The 13,859-nt window shown below is 45.8% G+C and overlaps 4 protein-coding genes across 4 annotated transcripts; 1 reads left to right on the top strand and 3 right to left on the bottom strand.

Annotated features, from left to right (window-relative positions):
- Nucleotides 1-385: 385 nt before the first annotated feature.
- On the bottom strand, nt 386-2,719 carry PtA15_8A327 (uncharacterized protein; the record flags this gene model as incomplete). Its single annotated transcript, XM_053171745.1, has 6 exons — nt 386-462; nt 785-1,081; nt 1,195-1,398; nt 1,471-1,527; nt 1,592-1,783; nt 1,921-2,719. The coding sequence occupies 6 exons, from the start codon at nt 2,717-2,719 to the stop codon at nt 386-388; spliced, it is 1,626 nt and encodes a 541-aa protein (XP_053022978.1).
- Nucleotides 2,720-3,112: 393 nt separating this feature from the next.
- PtA15_8A326 (uncharacterized protein) lies at nt 3,113-4,244 on the top strand (the record flags this gene model as incomplete). Its single annotated transcript, XM_053171744.1, has 6 exons — nt 3,113-3,118; nt 3,215-3,355; nt 3,444-3,712; nt 3,812-3,895; nt 3,968-4,087; nt 4,172-4,244. The coding sequence occupies 6 exons, from the start codon at nt 3,113-3,115 to the stop codon at nt 4,242-4,244; spliced, it is 693 nt and encodes a 230-aa protein (XP_053022977.1).
- A 934-nt stretch (nt 4,245-5,178) lies between these two features.
- Nucleotides 5,179-6,597, bottom strand: PtA15_8A325 (uncharacterized protein; the record flags this gene model as incomplete). Its single annotated transcript, XM_053171743.1, has 2 exons — nt 5,179-6,375; nt 6,454-6,597. The coding sequence occupies 2 exons, from the start codon at nt 6,595-6,597 to the stop codon at nt 5,179-5,181; spliced, it is 1,341 nt and encodes a 446-aa protein (XP_053022976.1).
- Nucleotides 6,598-9,368: 2,771 nt separating this feature from the next.
- On the bottom strand, nt 9,369-10,898 carry PtA15_8A324 (uncharacterized protein; the record flags this gene model as incomplete). The annotated part of the gene is made up of 2 exons (XM_053171742.1): nt 9,369-10,700; nt 10,788-10,898. 2 exons carry the CDS (start codon nt 10,896-10,898, stop codon nt 9,369-9,371), a joined length of 1,443 nt encoding a protein of 480 aa, XP_053022975.1.
- Between the last annotated feature and the right edge of the window lie 2,961 nt (nt 10,899-13,859).

Below are 13,859 nucleotides of genomic sequence, written 5' to 3'. Positions count from 1 at the left end.
CTTGTACTCTTTGACACTTACAACTTACAACTACACTCATAACAACCCTTATATATCAATAACAACTCTTTATACGGTGTATCAAACAAACTCATCTTGAGCATCCACTCCTATCACCACATTAAAACTTGCCAAGCAGAGCTTGGTGGGTCTTGTAGCTGGTAGTATAGAAGGGCAGAGCTTGCAACTCCTTCATCCCCTTCTCCATTCAGCAAAAAGGTTTCACAACCACTTTTGAGTCTTACAATGATATCATTCCTGGGACCCTGGGACCCTGGGACAATCAATTATCTATGTACATAAGGTCGAGCCAAGAGGTCAAGGACCTTCCCTCAGGAAATTGACATGGTTCGTAAAAAGAAAACGGATTCATCGTGTACAAATTTCAGGTAGTTTTGATCTTGATTAATTTGAAATCTCGAACCAACAAGTTAAACACAGAACCAAAAAACAGTGCCATAGCTGTAGATTGTACAAAGAAGAATTGTCACGAAGATGTGGTCACAGAATCGAGAAATGTAAGAGGGGGGTCGGATTTTTAGTCAAATGGTCAGGGAAGAGGTGGAGATCCAGAGGGGTTGGCGAGAGACAAGTGTATTTGTTTTTGTGGGCAAAAGGGGAAGAACAATCGCAAAAATGAATTAGTGTGAAAAAGCAGATGGATTAGCGATTTTGAGAAGACAGAGTGACAAACCAGTGGAAGTAACGATGATGACATTATAAGGCATCGAGAAGTCCGGCGTTGCCAGATCGATCAAAGCACAGGTGGTCCAATACCTCCGACCACCATCTGAGCTACTATGGCTTGAATTGCCGAATTTTTTATTAGTGTCTTGATCACTTGTCCGTGTGATTAAAGCCGCGGGATTGAGGTCGAACCCTCGGTTTGCATCGGAGAAATACTCGGTATAGAGCAGCAAATCTTTCTCATATTCGAACAAAATCTTCATCTTTCGAGTCAATAACCTCGTTCGACTTCCTTCGGGAGTCGGGAATTTCAGCGTCATTGCAAAACTGTACGGCCTTTGTCTTTGGAGCGAAGGTTTAATAACCTTTTTAATCATCACCTGATTTGGATCTTCTAGGGGAGAGTAATCAAGTGCCGATGTTTTCTTGGTCAGCATCCTGCAGCAAAATCAGAAGCACAGCTTTTCTCTTTCTTTGGTCGAGAAAATGAGGGCTGATTCACTCAACTTATTGGCTTGTCGTCAACTTCGACTTTCAAGGTGTGTAAATAGATCGTTAACCACCAAGGTAACTCCTCGAAATAAACTATCTCCTGCTCTTTATTTATTTCTTCTTGTGTCATTTCGATTTCTATCCCCATCAAGCCTCTAGTTTGTCCATGTCCTAATAATATCCGTTTCACCTTCACCGGTGGTGGCGTATAGATTTCCGCTGATTTTTAACAAATCCAGACATTCATTCAGGGGGATGTTTCGGAAAGAAAGTGGGATTTTAACCGCTCACGATATTTGAATTTTTCCTCGCTTGGCCATTTCATCTCGACTTCCAAAGGTAAAATAGCTGTACCGAGTTCATCAGGAATGGGGAATAGAGAATACAGTGAAAAGAGAGATGAAAGACGAACCTTTGAGTATGTCGTATTGATGTTTCCCATCGACCGGCAATCCATCAGCGTGAGCTCGCGGGTGGATCGTTGGTCGCACAAGTGCTTCGGTTTCATAAGCGTCTTTTGTTTCTACAATTTCTACAATGCTAGAGCTTGATAATGGACACTTTTTCTCAATCGGATGCCCAAAAATCGATTTGAAATCCCAATCTGATTACAATTCATTATTTGACCCATTTTTTTTTCAGTTACCAAAGAATATCCGATGTTAACTCAACCTTCCACAGCTCCAGTTGGTTGATTATGACTTTCTTAGTTTTCTTTTCTTTTCTTTCAAGAGAACTGACCTCTTTTCGTAGTTTTGCGAACTTGGTCAAGAACGGTTTCGATTTCAATTTCCAGGCGTAAATTCGAGTCAAGTTGATTAGTTGCAGACGGCTGAGAGTCACTTTGGTGATCGAACAATTTGAAACGAATAGATTGCCAATTCCCGTCAAATATTTTATGAGTATCGATCATTGAAGCAAGGCCAGCATGTCGACCACAGGGCAGCAGCTTGAACAAGGGACTAAGGTTTTCGGTGCATGGTTGTTCGATGGGTAACAAGCCGTGGTAGAATGATTGATGGTGGGCAGGTGTGGAGAACGTTGGGTTGGAGAGCGCGATAGGTGGATCCTTGAGCAGTGTCAACCGGTTGAGAGATCCGCAAAATATGCCTGCCAGAGTGTTGGTGAGCTCGGTTGCATTCGACTGAGGGTTCAACCAAACGGCTAATTCGGATCCTCTAGGATATCCTTGCCAGTGATCGGGGTTAGGTTCTGACCAACGATCGTATTCCCATCTTCCCCTGGATAGACTGAGGCTGAGCTGCTTAATTCCGAATCGATCGGCCAATTCGAGTACTGAAATCGGCAGAAGATCTGATTGAAGTAACTTGAGGTTTGATGACGCTGGACTCTCTAGGGGTCTTGTGGGCAATGCGGTAGAGAGCTCAAACTTGAAGAGAGTGTGCAGTTTCCCATCTTGAAGCGGTCTGATTGTTAATGACTCTTTGAATGAATCCGACGTTGTTAATTGGCAATCCGCTAAGTTGATCGCTAGGAAGAATATGGCAAGCGACCTGAGACGATCAATCGGGGCGTTCATCCAGAAGACCGACGGCGGGATCACGTGTTTATCCTTGCTCTGTCTGTGTCTGATCGCGTTTTCCTCGGTGTGTGGTTTGGATTTAGTTGGTCGCAACTGAGCTTCTTGACCGTTTCAGCATTCCTTGCCAAAATTCTGAATAGATTCAAAGAAACACACTTCACGATACCGCATAAGCCCCTCCCGCCTCCACCTTCGGGGGCTAAGTTTGATTCCGGACTCGGTAACTTGACTCATTCCTTGTTTATCCTATCTTCATCCTCACACCCCTTGGCACATCTTACCACTTTGCACACTCGATAGCATACATTTCTCTCCGACAAGCCCTTATAAATCGCCTTCCACTCGCATAAGTGCTCGGCATACATTGGCGGCGAAAATCTCCTTGACACAATGAAGGTATGCATTTCCATTTGTCTACATAAGCCCAATGAAGTTCTCCAGACAAATAATTTACAATCTGCAGATACTGATCTAGATGTTTATAATCCACAGATCCTCACCCGAGCCGAAGAAGAAGACCATTACCAGGCAGTTATCAAAGGAGGCACCAGATGGGGACTAACTGGCTTGACTAGTGGTACGATAGCCGCATCACTTGCCAATCGGTATTGGTCCGGATTTCGGAGTTTAACTGTCTTGAGTCATTTCCCCTCCGATCGCACATGTGTCCTTTCCTTTCTCATTCATTCGCTGATCCATTAATTTTCTATATCATACATAGTTACCACTGAAAGCTTTTGCAGTCACATCGATCGGCACGTTTTCACTGATAATCGGAGCAGACAGAGCCTCACGCGCGTACGAAGATAACAAATTTGATCATGATTTGGATGGGCGTTGGGATGACCAAAACTTGGAACATCGCCTAGGCATCGAAGATCAGGGGGACGACCATCATCGCAAGAGATCCGATCGATCAGATTCATTAAGCTCAAGAGATCAACTCATTGAATATCTGAAGCAGAAAAAATACGAGATCGTAATAGGCGGGTAAGTGGTCTTGCCTGCCGTTTCTATGCCTCATTTTCCAGTACACACAATTCTTACTTGTCGCTTTGTTCTGTCTTGTGGAAATCGACCACCTTGTAGCTGGGCTGCTTCAATGGTTGGCTCCTTTGGATTGGTCGCGGCGCAACCGATGCCATTTACACAGAAACTCGTCCAAGCAAGAATGTGTGTTGTGTATTTCATCCAATCCGATTCAATGGTCTTTGTTTAAACATGCGTATGTTTTTCCTTGTCTAGGTATGCTCAAAGTTTGACGGTCGCGATGATCCTCGCTTCGGCTGGACTGGCGAGTATGGCGACTTCAAGTTCTAATGATGCCACATCCGAACAAAGCCTACGCACCAATTCAATGTACAAGTTGAGTGGCTCACCATTCGTTTATATCTACCCCTCGGCTTTATGCTCCCTATGTAAACACTAATTGACATCCAACTCTTTTAGGTTCAAGAAAGGCTCGCCTCATGAACTGCGCGAGCAAGGACTCAAAGACTCCAAGATCCGCCAGGTATCTTAAGGGCTTTCCGTGGAGGGGGTCTTGCAAAATTGTATGCTCTGTATATGTTTCGAAGACTTTTGCTCTTTGGTGTTACTCACAGGTATATCTGTAACTTTCTCTTGATCATTAATACCTGGTTAAGATCGTTTCCACTTTTCACACTGTATATTCCCATTGATAGATTACTCGACTCATCATGCTCTTTCAATCTGCTCATAATCACAACTCGCATCCAGTTCACTGCTTTTTTATATTAATAGCTCTCACTTAACTTTCTCTAGCCCGAACCTCTGATGGAGCCACAGCATTCTAACTTACACCCAAATTCTATACGCATTTTTCAAGCTTCAATTTCAGAAGATTGAATGGTGTATGGATCAATTCTACCCCAACTCAACAAAGCCACTCGCGGCATTTTTTCCGATGCTTGGGCCCCTCCGGTAAGTTGCAGGAGGGACTTCCGTGCACGGTTTTCTTACGTGAGCCTTTTTCAAAGTCTTGGTGGGTAGATCTTGTTTGCCCCACCGGGAATCAGCTCCGATGACCCAGCTGGTCTGAAGTGCCAGACGAGCTCTGCCGTCTGGTCGGAACCAGCTGGCGCGATTTAGCCGACCGATCAAACCAGCTGGGTCCGAATTGTGGATCTCCTTGGGGCAGCTCATGCGACATCCATTGGTCCGAGAATTTGTTGAGCCGTCTGCTCGAAGCTCCTGAGCTCGAGTGGCGTCGGACCAGTTGGCACCGAGGTCTACAGGTAACCCATCGAGCCTGACTGCTCCAAGTACTGCCAGGACAAGAGCACTACTCTGATCAGGCAGTTATGTAGAGTACATGATGGCGCCAGTGCCACCGTTGCGGAAAGTTTGTCACGCAAGCCTGAGACACTCTTCATGGCAGATATATCCACTTTTCATGCTCAAGTGGCAACATTACTCCAGAACCGAGTGAATTTTCATCGTCCTTTAGCGCAATCGCTACATGTAGCCCAGCGGAAGAAATAGTAACAGAAAAAAATCACACAAACAAATAAGAATTGGGGCAACATTTCTTGATATTCTTGCAAGCTGTTAGATTGACTTTGCTGGAGATGAGGGCCTCCTCTTTGAATCGGCTGGAATCCCCCCGACCATTCGCCCATCGATTGGTATTCTTGCGGATAGTATTGGCCCGAAGTCGCATCAACGGGATACAGTTGGGGCGAATAATCATGTGGCCCCGGCTGTGGGTGCCATGACGGTCTTGCTTGTGGATACCCGGGAGGTGTTGGTTGTATCGCAGTTGGTCTATGTCTGTTGATCTCCTCGTGGGGATGCTCGTGATAATCGTGCGCGTACCCCGACCCGGGAGGAACTCCACTTTGTGACCTTTGATTCTCTTGCTCTTGCTCATGAGATGCAATCAAGAAATCGCTATCGAGTTCATCGTTCTGGTGCCCATGAATTGTCTCTCCCCATTCACCAGTGACCAAGTGCGCGTACTCGGGAGGAACTGGACCTTGTAATGCTTGAAGCTCTTCCAGTTGACAACGAATCGCGACATCTAAGCTCCGGTCCTGCCCCTCATGCCAACCCCTTGTATGTCCCCATCCGTCATTGAAGCTGTGAGAACGTGGTAGCTGATAAGGATGATCGACTTCGCGCCCAAGCGAAAGAGAAACTGCCCGGGCAATATCTCGATCCAGCTCGTAGTCGGGATCACTCAAAGCGTAGTCAAACTCGTGACTACGAGGTCCAGCGTCGTGTGAAGTTCCAGGAAGAGAAGCCCAGCCTCGGGGGGACTCTGGGGGGCTAATCAGGTCTGCATCTTCGGCCATCGCAAGGTCTTGTTGCAAGACTTCTAATGCAGCGTTTGCATCTCTATTTTCAGGTTCTTCTTCAAGTGCTTCGGCTCCGATTTTCTTAAGCGCTTCGGCTCGGATTTCCTTCGCATCTTCTTTAAGTTTCTCCGATGGTAGCTCCCGACATATCGAACAGAGCAATCGCTCTTCTGGCGTGCTGCTGAGCAATCTGTTGAAGCATTCCGCGTGATAGATATGTTCGCAGCCGGGCCACCTCTTAAAAGTCGGGGGAGTCTCTGGTCCTGGGTCTGAGAACCATCGCCTGAGCGTCCCGGGCGTCTTGACCTTTGCTAAACATATCGGACAATTTCTCTATACTCATCTCCGTTGATCAAACAGTAAAAGGTGGTCAGCGCTCGCCTCCGAACCCAACCAAACACGATCACTCACCGGAAGATTTTTCTTCTTGGACGCCACAGGTTGCGTCGGGACTACGGCAGACCCTCCGGAGACTCCGATGGCACTTGCCGGTAGTGTCATACGCCCCGATTCGCCTGCGTACTCCGCGATTTGTTCACCCGCGTTTGCTGGCATGATAGAATGTTGCGCTACTTGGAAAATCTTGTACAGAAATAGTATTTGCTCAGCGCCGAGACATGCAACCACAGCGTCAATGGAGAAATATAAGAATCGTCCTAACCAGAAGCATGAAGTAGGCCATGAGTAACATCTTCTCAAGACGAAATTCTGATTAAAAGCGCGAGAGCGGAATCTCTGGTCTGTCACTTCGTCCGTAATGTTTTAGATTCGAGGAGCTGCGTCGGCCACAAGTCACGGCCAGCTATGCTCTTGAGTGGACAATATCGAGGTTGTGGCAGGGCTACTCAAAATTTAGGTAAAGCAGGTCAGGAGCGCTGCACCACAATACTTGGGCGGGTGGAGTGTGAGGCGCTTCCTTTTGAGGGAGGGGATAACACAAAGCAGATTCGGCACACCTAATGAAGCGGTCACGAAACACTTACAGAGTGTCCTTCCACTCCACTCGTCAGTAACAAGACTCCTCGGGGACTTCCGACTTGGTCTCCATACATGAAATTGGAAGTCCAGGGGGAGAGGAGAGCGGTGGGACCACATACAGTCCTGACTTTACCCAATGTCCCTCAAATCGGAGGCCCACATAGGCTGGCACCGAGCGTGACCTCCCATTGGTGGAAGATATCCTGTACACAGCGGAACTACCCCGCGTGAAATGAGACCGCCCCAGACACCCGAGAGTCGTCGCGACGCTGTATGACCCAATTGGGAGCGCTAAAACATGGTGGCTGGGAGTCCCCATGTCTATTGAAACCAAGGAGAAAGTCACCCAGACCGTTGGAAAGGGAAAGCAGTGTTCAGAATGCACCGGGGCAGATGAGACGCCTCCCAAAAAACACCACCAGGAATTTGGTCCTGTGGTCGTCCTGCAATCGCCAGGTTCCTAGTGAAGGCAAATAGCCTTTGGGCGTTGTTGGCTAATTTTTGGGAGTAATTTTGGCAAGCCCTTATTGTTACTTATTCACTGTAATTTATCGGAGGGTACATAACAACTCATACCCTCTGGATTTCTCAAAAAGAAGACCAGATAAGCTGAGATTATCTTCGGGCAAATTGATTATCTTCGGACAAATTCATTATGTGCAATTTTTTTTTCCAGAAGCGCACACTGGGGCTAACTTAACTAAGTCCTTCTATTAGAGGGGGGAAGACATCCTGCAGGGAACCTCTGAAGGAGGGACTTGTGCACTATGTTGACCCCACGGCAGTAGAGAAATAGAAAAATGTCATTTTTCAATCCTTTCTGGACCTCACTGGACAGCAATGTTTTGGAGGAACAAAATATGCACAACATCACGGATTTTCTTTCTACACATTCCATTTTTTTGAAGCCTTGGGTGCCCCTTGAGGTCAGTTTTTGTGACTGAACTGTGCCCACTTCATGGTGTATTACACATTTTGCACTGTACCAAATCTGAAATCCATGATTTTACAACTCTGATGGCAGCTCAAATTGAATCAAAGGAATTGAGGATGATAAGAAAAAGTGGAATGATGTGGACAGCTTTGGTCTTCCCAGAAACACAAATTAGATCAAAAAAGTTGCAGAAACTCATGTGGGAGATTGGTTTTAGAAAAGTCCCCACTAAAAGCTATAATTATCTAATGCAGCAGGCATAGCCTGTAATCAAATACGTCCAAGGTTTTTGCTCCCCTAAGGATGGAATTAGATCAGTTAGAAACTGGGATGTGGATGTTGTGGAAACAGATTCTACAGTGCAAAAAGCGTGTTTCCAGTGCACAACATTTTTCATTGAATGCAACAAAACCATCAATTTAAGAAGGGTTGGCTTTTGGCCTATCACCTGTGGGGCTAAAATTGCAAATCAAGACACCATCAAGAGGGACTTATACCCTAGCTGCACAAACTGGTGTATTAAGCTTCTGTTTTAGTTACACTTTTTCTGTTGATTCTAGTACTCATCTCCCACAAACATTTCTAGTGTTTTCAAGTCAATGTAAGCAGAAAATTCTGGATAAAATATATCCATTGATCCCCTCCACACATATATAAGTGTAGAGAGAGCTGTGGAAACCAAGTTGGTGAGCACATCCCTTCTCTGTGCAAAATCCACAGTTTGGGTGTATTTAATGATTTTTTTGGGAGTGAAAGGAATGTTGTGAGTCTAGATGAATCAAATTATATAGGTTGGAGAGACACAAGCTAGTCTTCTTCCTCAGCAATTTCAACTGAAAAATTCTTCACAGAAAGGAAATATATATGGAGGTTTGAATCTTCCACCCACTTAATTTTAGATTCTGGGCTCTGCAAAATGGGTTGATTTTCACTCCTGTGGAGTCCTGCCAAGAGCTTTTGGTGGCTTTATTTGCAAGAAAAATGCCCGCGGAAGCAAGGGAATTGATCAAGTTTGGTTTTTCACAGGCTTTGGTTTTTCACAGGCTCAATCTAGAATCCAGATTTCAATAACCATATTGCTAAATGTAAGCACGGAAATTTCTACAAAATACACATATATAAGTGCAAAAGTGGCAAGGCTTAACAGAACTATTAATTAAAAGTTTTGTTTTATCTTTCTAAGGCTTTTTATAAAGTATTCCAATGACCATGCAATTTTCTAGAACACAATCAATGCCATATTTTTTCATGCCAATGAGAGAGAAAGGATTATCTATGGCATAAACAGCAAAATATTATGGTAAACATGCACAATCTGAAGTTTTGAACAAAAAAAAATGAGGAAAGTGTTGGCTTATTACTCAGGCTAGATTTATCTTGATTCTGAAGCCTAGCCTTTGAGAAGAACATAATGCTAATCACAATTGCAGCTGCTGAAAAGGCCTTTAAAGTAGAATGCCAAGATAAAATAAATGGCTATACCCCATGGAAGCCAATTAGAATTTTCTTGTCTAGCAACCTGGCTTGGTCGACATTGGGTTATTCCTCTTTGAAATTCGTACTGGTTTATTCCTTCGCGCCGGGCTAGTTCTCTTGCATATTCGTAATCTGACATCTGGTAATGCTCATCCGACGATCCGAATAACCGATATATCCCCGAGCGAATCGCCTCAAGGAAATTGCTGGATGGATTTGAGTCTTCAATCGGATAGCCACCATGGTGGGAGGATCTTTCCAACTGTGAAATTTTCTTTGCACGCAACAAAGCTTCCTCTTCACCTAAACCCCCATTGTAAAGTGCGGCTGGGACGGATAGATGAGAGCCCCGGTATTCTTGGTAAGGTTGCCCTGGCCCTTCAATAGACTCTCGAAGTACACATGCTGGAGATCGTGCTAAGCCTATACCGTTGAGATCTTCAATCCCTCTGCAGGATTCTGGAGGTATATGTGGCGGTGTTTGTGTTCCACCATGGAAATCCTGATGGCCTGCAGCTTCTCCCGACGTGACTAGCTCTGGGTATAATTCTTCTGGGATATCAAAAAGGTCCGGATGAGGGCCGGATGGAGACGCAGGCCCACGGGGAGGCGGCGGGTGGGGCGACGGCATGCCAGGCGCAGGCCCGTTCAGCTCATTTTCCGGATGTGACTGTGATACATAGTTGGCATGGTGCTCCGCGCGAGTTTCTTCGAGTTGCTCATTCAGGCTCGGGATCCTGACTGGATTTGACTCGTCAACTGGATGGCCACCAGAGCGGGAAAACCCTTCCAACACCGACATTTCCATTGCGTATTTCAAAGCTCCCTCATAATCGAAAGCTCCATTGTAGAGTTCGGCTAAGGCAGATGCATGCGTGCCTCCACTAGGCCCTGGTGAAAAGCCTCCGAAGTAGTCTCCTTCGTGAGGTTGTCCTGGCCCTCCCAAAGATTCTCGAGGTTGCGGTGGAGTTTGTGTTGGGCCATGCAAATCTTGATGGTCGGAAGGGTTTTCAACATTAATTGACTCTGGGTATAATTCATCTGGAATCTCAAGAAGATCCGGATTAGCGCCGGATGGGGACGCAGGCAGCCGGGACGGTGACGGATGGGGCGGCGGCGTGCCCGGTGAAGGCCCGTTGAGCTCATTTGCCGGCTGTGATTGTGATGCATCAATGGCATCGTCCCGAGTCTCTTCCAGTCGTTGATTCATGCTCGGGATCGGCACCCGCACCCGCGCAGTCACCGAACCAGTGCTGGCAGTGTCAATACTCTTATAAGATTCATCACCCGTGGGATCAAGAACTTGTCAGTGCCCTATGTTCATCCTGGTCTACATAAACTCAACAGGACAACTGACCTTACTCTTTCTGCCTTTCTTGAACATCTCGCCAAGTCGCAGCCAATGCGGGTCCCGTTGTTTCCTAGCCTGGCGCGCTGCATCCGTGATGCTGCCGGAAGATTGATGCATTACCTGAAACCACTTTTGGCAGAGGATAAAACCGTTAGCATCAAAAAACCGTCTAAAGCATCAATCTGGGCACCCCTCCCCTATCAAATCAATACAAAAAATCCTAACCAGGAGAAGCAGTACAACAGATGTAGGCCGTAACATTCCTCCGAGGCAGTAAAGAGAGTTGGGCAAGCCGGTATGATGAGTGTCTGAGGGCGGTGTAAGAATTCAGTTTCCTGGAATGATATACTTGGAAAGATTGGCTAGAAAAGATGTGTAGTCCAAGAAGTTATGAATGCAGAGCCTTTCAGGTATTTTATGCTTGAATTAGGGTCTGCCAACGGCCGCACCAAACTAAGCAATACTTCAGTTCATGCCATGAGACTCCGTAAACTTACGAGCAATCATCAGCAAATATTATTCAAGACGAGTCACACAAAGCTTAAAGTTGACGGAAAGAGGTCCATGCTGGTTTGTGATCCAGCTTCATTTCATGTTTGCTTCTTTCAGAAAATGTGATGTGGCCACCCCGCATTCCAGTTTTGGCGAGGACGGGAATCATTGACAGGCCATGCGATCGAAGTGTCTAATACGATACTCCCCAGGAATGAAACATTTGGGTATATTAGCGGGGTTCACATGTCATTTCCTCAGGAAATTTTTACCAGTACATGAGCTGTGGGACCGCTGCGGAGCTTAAAAAGCACAAACGTAAAAGTGGAGACGAAAACCGCAGAGAGAATTTTATCACGCGACTGGTAAGCAAACAGCTTAGTGCAAACACCACTATTATGTAAGGTACGTCTTTCTAACAGCAGCCGCTGTGGCCATAGGTTGACCGAGCAAAGTCTGCCCATTTAATTTATACATGCAATGCAGGGGGGGGGGGGGGGGGGGCACATGGCAACTTCAGTCTCGGAGTCATTTCGAAGGTTTTTGGGAGAAACTTTTGAGATCTTCTTGAACTGCTCTTATGTTGTGGTGGAATCAGTAAAGATTGAAATTTTTATAAAATGTGGGTCATGAACTTGTTGAAATAACTCCAAAGTTGCCACCTGATTCCTGAACCCCCCATACTTGTATTGAATTGAAACCTTGATAGGACAAAATAATAAAACAAGCTACGGACAAAAAATCAGACAACCAAACTGTTGAGAGGTTAAAGGCTCATTAGATCAAGGGTAGAACTCCGAGCGGGTAGGTAAATTGGATGTGAAAAAGCTTGAGTTGGGTTGTGGAGGCTTTGTTCTTGAGTTCAACTTGTTTAGGTTGAGGAGGTGTTTTGTTAATAAACCTTAATCTTGTTCATAATCATCATCACACTTTTTATCCTGAGTGAAAATTCCTGTGTCAACCTGGTTGGAGGTCTGGATGGAGATCCAGAAGTTGTCAGATTTTTCACTGGAGATTCAGAACATGTGGTAGGCCTATTGCTTCTGGTAATGGCGGACTTCCTGTCACAATCTGGGTGCAATCTGGGAGCCTCCCAGAGTCCCAAAGCCAGATTTCCCTGCAAAATTTGGCTCAGATCTAGGTCTGGAAGGGGTTTCTAGATTGATTGGAAGTCCTCCAAACAGCCTGCTGTCTTTCCCTCATGTATTGAGCTGGCACTTCACACCCAGGTGCCTGTGGCGGGTGCAGGTACCTGCCTGAATTTCTGCTCAAACTGGACGCCTGCACCCGCACACTCCAACAGGCGCCTAGTAACTGCCAATGGGCACTAGGGTCCAGCTCTTGCTGCAAAACTGACACTTTGTGCCTGGTTACCTGCGGCAGGTGTGGGTGCCTCCCTGGATTTCTGCCCAGACTGGACAACTGCACCCGCTGGCAGGTACCTGCACACTCCAATGGGTGCCTAGTACCCACCAACGGGTACTAGGTCCCAGCTCTACTCATGTCACATGATTCTGTAATTTTCCTCAGAAATCAAGTACAGCCATTCCAAAAAAGCTTGGCTTTGTTGGAAGGAATTTCCACCCAAACTTTGTATTAGATTTGCCAATAATCACTGGCAAGGTTGGGCATACAATGTATATTCATGCCCACCTCATTCTTATATGCAGGGTGCATATACAGCAGCCAGATGCCCTCAATCATCTACTTCCTTTCATTGTTTCCTAATTCTGATTTCAGAATCAAGCAATTTGGCTGATTCTACCCTGGATGCTACCCTGCTCCTGTTTGCAAGGTTGGATGGTGGGTCCCAGCGGCCGGTGTTTTTTTTTTTTTCATTACCAAATGGCTTGATTGGTGGCATCCTGCAAGCGACTGCGCTTGCAGGTCTGAATATGATGTGTCCAACCTTGATTTTGGATGCACATACCTTGGCAAATCCAGAAGGAATTTCTAGCGGAAATTCCTTCCAAAGAAGCAAAGCTTTTTTGGAATGGCTGTACATATCACTCCCAGAAAAGCTCTAGAAACTGTCAGCAGTTGACATGTGGTGTATGCCATACTCCAGTGCTACTTCCATTTTAACTCCACATGATTACATCATACCCTTTCATGCACAGTCACTGTGTAATATGCACTGAAGCTTGGTTGAAATAAAATTTGAGGTAGGCTTGAGTATCACCTCAAGCTTCCTTTGAGGCTGAGCTGCTGCATCTAAACTGCTGGCAGATTCTAGAGTTTTTCTTGTAGTGTATTCCTGTGAGACACCCTGGGTGCATTAGTCTATTTTCTAGACCATGCAGCTGGTGCTTGTTTTTGCGCAGTTGACTGGGACAATTTGGCTTGGATGTTATTTGATGTCAAGCAATTTGGGTTTTCATCATTTGTACAGTTCCTTGGTCTCTTGTTAAGGATGGCTAATGGGCAGCCTGGCAACATCCAAACAAGGGGTTTGAGCTATTTCTTGAACAGGCCTCTCATCTAAGTAAATGGTCTAGAACCCCAGAGGCTGTCTTGTCTGGTTCATGATCAAAAAAATTGATTGGTGCAATTGGAGCCCGCAGGTGGCCCATTGGAAAGCCCGCC

Source organism: Puccinia triticina, chromosome 8A (assembly GCF_026914185.1).
Source record: "Puccinia triticina chromosome 8A, complete sequence".
Classification (NCBI taxonomy): Eukaryota; Fungi; Basidiomycota; class Pucciniomycetes; order Pucciniales; family Pucciniaceae; genus Puccinia; species Puccinia triticina.
Note: the sequence above shows the minus strand (reverse complement) of the source record. Positions and strands in the feature narration are given on the sequence as shown.